General features: G+C 35.2%; 1 protein-coding gene across 1 annotated transcript in view; it reads left to right on the top strand.

Annotated features, from left to right (window-relative positions):
- IQUB (IQ motif and ubiquitin domain containing) overlaps nt 1-6174 on the top strand; it is a 54078-nt gene extending 47904 nt beyond the window's left edge. The window contains exons 11-12 of the mRNA XM_023528947.1: nt 9-32; nt 4044-6174. Coding sequence (XP_023384715.1) covers nt 9-32; nt 4044-4226 — 207 coding nt within the window. The 3' untranslated portion in view covers nt 4227-6174. The remainder of the gene's footprint in view (nt 1-8; nt 33-4043) is intronic.
- The last annotated feature ends 358 nt before the right edge of the window (nt 6175-6532 follow it).

Here is a 6532-nt window from a genome sequence, read left to right as displayed (position 1 = left end):
CTGCTCATCTCAGGCTAACAAGTATTGAAGAGGTAAGAAAGTTGAATTTTGGGGGGGAAATTAATCATTGGAATTATTAGAATAACTTGATTGCCTTTTAATACATCTCATGCATAATTTAAATATTCTCATTGAATTGAGAAAGAGATAACTCATGGATAACAGTAATAAAATACATGGATGGTATCTGTGGCAGAGGTTAAAATTAGAAGGAAGCGAAGGCACATAAAAGGCAAGGATAAGAGATCCGGAAGTCTGTACAAGTACTTAACACGATACTACTCTCCCCTGATAATAGCAAATTCAAGCATAATAGGTTCTACAGTAAGTTCCACAGGGCAGGGATATTGTTTAGCTTATTTGTGTCTTTATCTCTAATATCTCTAATGGTACCTGTCACAGACTAGGAGTTTAATAAATATTTGTTGAATGAATAAATAAATATTACTAACATATCGGTTTTATGGAATCTAAAATCTGTCCTTTGATTAATTATCATGAGTCTGTTTAAAAGCACACTGAATTCTCAAGTAAATTTTGTTCATAATTTCGTGCTCTAAGTGGCAATCGTACTGATGGGATATAGTTTTGAGGCTTCATTTTTCATTTACTTCCAACTAACTAGAATGGGGAAAGCACTGTAAAAATTAAATACTTTTTAATTTCAGTAACTTGCAAGATGTGATCTGTAAAACATTCTGATGAACAGAAGTGAGTGGTCCCTGATGAATTCCCAGAGAGCTTAATTTACATTAGTAGCCCAGTCTCCCTACTGCTGATACTGATTCTCTGCCTTCTGCTGATTACATTGCTGTATTTAATTCCATGTAAGACATAAGCTAAGAGAAAATAAACGAATTCAAATGTAACAGTCATTTTGAATAGTGCTATTCCCTGCCTGTGCTTTTATTGGGGAGAGAAAAGGTGTAAAGTGGAGAAACTGGTTAAATTTTTAGCTTTTTTGAAAAATCTTCCAATAGAAGCCAAGCTAAGAAAAATTTCACTTTAGATATTGAAAGAAACAGCAGCAAGAAATTGAAACTGTGTTAAATATTGTACTTAGCAAACTAAGCTGCTTCATAAATATTTAATCACTGGAGGCATAGCTAATACTAGCAATATCATTTCATCTAGCACCCATAGTGGAATTGAAGTTCATTCCCAAAGCTGATATTCCACTGCTTCTTCAATTAATCCCTACAACTCCCTTTGTGTATTTAATCAAATTACTGCAATACCTAATTAAATGTTCTATTCACATTCAGAATGCTGAGCTTATTGAATTTCTGTAAATAGAGCCAAGGTTCTCAAACAGACAAACTCAAAACAACATTGCCTTCTCTATGGTTTTGGGTTGGTGTAATCTTTAAAGGTATTAATATTCAGCCTGGTGTAATCTCTTAAGTATTAATATTCAGCCTAAAGAATAGTTTACGTCTTACAGGAAGTTAAAGCATTTCCAGACTTTCCTTAATAAACAGATATTTGTTTTTTCAGTAAGTAAAAAAATACTCAAAAGTTAAAATAAGGTTGACTGCCTGCAATCACGACACAAGTTATCAGAAAAGCATGGAAAAAAACTTCCGTTTTCTGAACTGTAAATGAGGCAGATCAGTTTCTCATAGTGTGCATGCACATTGGCCAGAATAGGAACAATAGTGAACTTACAGTCGAGAGGCCTGACCCAGTGGTTTCTCATTCCTGTCACCAACAATCTGAATGACAGTAAGGCCTGCCCTCTTTGCTTCGTAAATTTTTATAAAGGTTAGCTAAAAACATGAAATCAGTATGGAGGATAGGAGCAGCCCTGACTTTGAATTCTGGCTCTATCACTTATGAGCTGGGAGAAGCTGGGCAGGTTTGTTAGTGTCTCGGTGCTCTGGTTTTTTCATCTATAAAAAGTGGGTAATAGGTGTTGGCTGTCTTTTTATATTATATTATTCTTTAAGAGTCGCTTATCATTCCTTTAATTATACATACCATAACATACTTATCTCATCTCTAAGGATTAAATTTTGGCTCTGTAGAGGTACTTTGAAAACCTATAAAGTCATGTACATGTACAATTGAATATTGCATAACAGAAATTGTTAATTTTTCTTGAGTAAATATGGGCTAAGAAGTGATGGAACAAAGTTAGTTTAATGCAAAAGGTGAGTCTTTTGGCCTGGTAAATTTGTCTGTGCAGAGGAAACTCTAAAATAAGCCCAGGATAGTCCTACCTACCACTTTCTGCAAGAATATCTTACCTTTTGGCTCTTCTTCTCCAGGGCTTTCTTTACCTTTGATTTGACACTATAGAGGGATCTTTAGTGACGGAAAGTCTTACTCTCAGAAAATAAATTTTAGAACTATAGGTAGTATTTATGATTTGGTTGAAAAGAAGAGTCAGTTAATATTAATAAAGAGAATAGGTGGCATTTATTAATTCAACCAGAATTTACTTTGGAATGTGCTAGATACTGTGCTAAGGGCTTAGAGAAAAACAATTCTTTATTGTTTGAGTTATTCCATTCGAGTTCAGCTGCCAATAATAGACTAAGCGGTTTATAATGACTTAATCAAATATGGGATTAGTTTTCTTATAGAACAAGAAGTGCAGAGGTTGGCTTTGTGGGACTAGTTTGGTGTCTCTCCAGTGGTCTCACAAACCCAAGCCCTCTAATTTTCCCCTTAGCCATATTTAACTTTTAGCTTTTGTCTCACGCTTGAGGACTCTTAAGATAGCTCCTTCATTGTCTGCACTGTGCCCACCTCCCAGGTATGTCAAAAGCCTAAAGGTGCTTGACAGGCAACTCTTTCCACTCCTGAAGTGCTTTCCTCTAAATGCTGTCCAGTAACGTCCACTACATATGTGTTTGTATAATGGCCAGAAACTTGTTACATGGACACCTCCAGCTAGCATAAAGACTAGAAAAGCTGCGCATATCACAAAACACAAAATCAGACCTCTAAATGTAAATGGAAGAAAGAATGCACATTGGGTTGGTAGCTAGTCGTCTGCCACTCTCATTAGAAAACAGACTGTCTTATAGCAATATGGTATTGCCACATGACAGAAAGGTCATAGTGCTGTTATAGCTGTGGACAGATAAGCCTAATAATTTATTACAAACAAGCAAAAATAGAAAGGCAGAAAGACTTGATATGATAATGTTGTTTTCTCTTAGAAGCTATAAGACAAACAGTGCAGCGGCTCATAAGGTGATCTGAGGCAGTTAAAAGGGTGACCAAATGACGGCCAGAGGGGAGGGAGGGTTGCGGGGCTGGGAGAATGGGGTGAAGAGTTAAAGAAGTACAAATTAGTAGTTGATAGATGGTCACGGAGATGGGGAGCACAGTGTAGGGAATGCAGTTAGCATTAATGCGATGGCTAGGTGGAGAGTCAGAGGAGAGAAGGAGAAATTAGGGAGATCATTTTATAAACTATATAAATGTCTAACCAGTGTACTGTATACTTGGTACTAATAATAAGGCAATTTTTTTTTAAAAAAAGGGTGACTAAAGAGAAGTTTACATTGTCAGAATACCAGCATAATCTTTATTTTGAACTCGAAGGAAGGACCAATTTTAGAAAAAAAAAATCAAGTTGGTATTTGGATCAGCGTTGAAACAGGCTCAAAGAGAGAACCAACTTTACACAAGTGCATTCATTCAAAAATATTAAATATTTACATTATGGTGCCGAGAGACGCATTTATGAAATAGACCCATTTTGAGCCTTCAGATTTCCTTTACCATGGAAGAGACTCTCAAGAAGATAGTGAAATGAACTAAATATTACAATTAAAATACATAAAAGTATGTGCAAGTACAGGGGAAGGAGGGATCGTTTGGACTCAGGAGTCAGAAGGAGAATTGGAAAGGCTTGTAGGTGAAGTGTCATAGGAGCTGAGCCCCGAAAGATGATAGACAAAGTGGGAAACAATGTATTCTGGGCAGAAAGAGCTGATAAGCAAAGGCACTGAGGCATGAAAGTGTTTTTACTTGGCAAAATATATTTGTGACATTTAATAGAATTTGACTTTTTTTTTTCTTTTCAGGGATATGAACCCTTGTTTATTCACAAGATCAAACACAAACATATCCTGGCTAAGAACTATTTTTCTCAAATCCCACTGCTGGCTTCATTTATGCTTGATGATGATGAAATAGATGAGATCAGAAAGAAATATCACACAGAAACAACACCTAAGATAATAGAATCCCAGAGTCCTTTTCCTTAGAGGACCTGGGAGTATTTGTTTGATGATCGGCATTTTTGTCCACTGCTAATAGAGTAATACAGAGGTCACACAATATGGAAATAGAATTTTATCTTTTTATTGATTTTAATTGTTTTTCATAGTGTTAGAAGTTGTGTGAAGAGAAAACATTCCTATATACATGCTTTATTGTTATACAATTAATGTTAAATTGAAATATAATTTTGTTACTAAAATTAATATTTTAAAGAGAACATTTTACGTATTTTCACATTAATTTTTTTTAATTTTAGGTGCATTATAGTTAAAATGAACAGATAAACACAAGCTAAGCTTAGCTTTCAACCCAAGAAATTTTTTTTAGATAAAATGTAGTTATAGAAGAAAAGTCAGTGTATGGGTGGGAGGAAACAGAATTACCTTTCTTGAAAATCTTTACAGATAGAATAAAAGACACTATGTTTTAATATAGGGATCTGAATTTTCACTTTTTATTTTCTACTTTCACCTTCCATCCTTTTCAAAATCTCAAAAGAACTGAAACTGTTTATATACAAACAAGCAAAAGATACATTCCATGCTGGAATGTAAACAGTGGAACTATCTTTTATCTCATGGGAGAAAAACTTCTAGTGAGGCAATGAAGGAAATTCTATAAGAAGAATAAACTTGATCAAGTAAACTATGACAATCCTTTTCTATAATAAACCTTGACCACTTGCTTGTCAGAGACCTACAATGATGAACACGGGTGCATGACTCAGTCTTAACAGAAAAGTAGATGGCACACTCAAAATTCAAGGAGAGTTTGTCTACGAAGGAACCTATTATAAAGTGTGGGCAGTGTGTAGGGAAACTACAGGAATAGTGCAAGAACCCAGATAAGGTGTCTCTACCCCTAGTCTTGAATGAACCTGGCGAGGGAGAGTTCTGAAAACCTAGAAAGAGAGTATAAAGAAGATAACTGAGAGGTCGATAACCAGCTTTCAAGGGAACAGCCAGTCCTAGGTGATCTCATGAACTAGAGAAATAAATACTCTGATCTCACACTTCCTTCCTCCAGTCTCCTGCTTGTGTTTCCTGTTGGCAGAAACCCCTGCCCCCTAGTCGTGAAAAAAAGAAGAAATAGAAGTCTGTTGATAATTCAGGACAAAGATCAGAGTAGATAAGGGGAAGAGTGGATCTAGATAGCTAAATAGAAGATACCCAGCTAGAGAGAAAGAATAGAAAGTGAAGATCTGTAATTCAAGTAGATTTATAATTCAAGAAGATCTATAATTCACACACATGCAACGTAATTATATATATGTGTGTATTTAAGGCTAACAGCAAGGAAGTACATATAAGAGAAAAACAAGATTCAGAATATTGCAGTGCATAAATTTAAATAGGTTAAAATTCTCTTGTTAAGGATAATGATTCTCATGTCAGAAGAGTAAGCTATATGCTGTCTACCAGATACATACCCCAAATAAAATGACATAAAAAGTTTAAAAATAAAACTGTATCAGTCATATGAAACAGACAACAAAAAATTGGTGGCAATAATATCAAGGATGAATTTGGGAAGAAAAATAAAGTAACAGAAGTTATCTTGATAAATTATAATTCACAATAAAAATGAAAAATTAATCTGTTAGGTACAAAAGTAGGTTTAAAAAAATCAGTTGAGAATTTTCTGTAGGCTTCTCATGTTTCTGCAGATCTTTTGATCAGATGCACTAGACTTTTTTGAGACTCATTTTTAAGGATGTTTGTATAGCAAGCAGTCTTGGAAGATAGAGATAGTGTTTACAGTCCACTATAAAAGATTCAGAGTCTCTAAGCCGAAGATCCCTATCTTGTACTGTAACTCACTGTGTGTGTATGTGTCACCTGGACTTTATGTCACCCTGAGGGAATTAGGGTGATATGCTGATATTCTGGCTGCTGCTATTTCTGTGAACAATAAATTGTGCTTCATCTCTGATCCAGGAGTCTCATGTCTGAAATTATTGCAGATTAACTTGTTAGCTTGCAATCAGGGTAGTAACTCAAACCCTTCAAGGTTCTCAACACATATAACCTTCTAAATGAAAAATTTATTTAAGAGGTAGAAAATGCTGTTTTCCCTTCTCTTTCCAGGAACATTGGGTAATTGCTTGCAATTCTCCACCCTCTTCAAGTAAGGCAGGATATTATAAGATGCTTTGCCCAATGTCACTTTTGAGCGTTGAAGGAACGAATAATTCTAATTCTATAGATATTCTTCTAAGGAATAGAAAAGGAGTGCATATTCCCCAACTCATGAGGCCAGCATACCCTTGGTATCAAAAGTTGACAAGGAT

This window comes from Pteropus vampyrus, unplaced genomic scaffold, assembly GCF_000151845.1.
Source record: "Pteropus vampyrus isolate Shadow unplaced genomic scaffold, Pvam_2.0 Scaffold33, whole genome shotgun sequence".
Lineage (NCBI taxonomy): Eukaryota > Metazoa > Chordata > Mammalia > Chiroptera > Pteropodidae > Pteropus > Pteropus vampyrus.
Note: the sequence above shows the minus strand (reverse complement) of the source record. Positions and strands in the feature narration are given on the sequence as shown.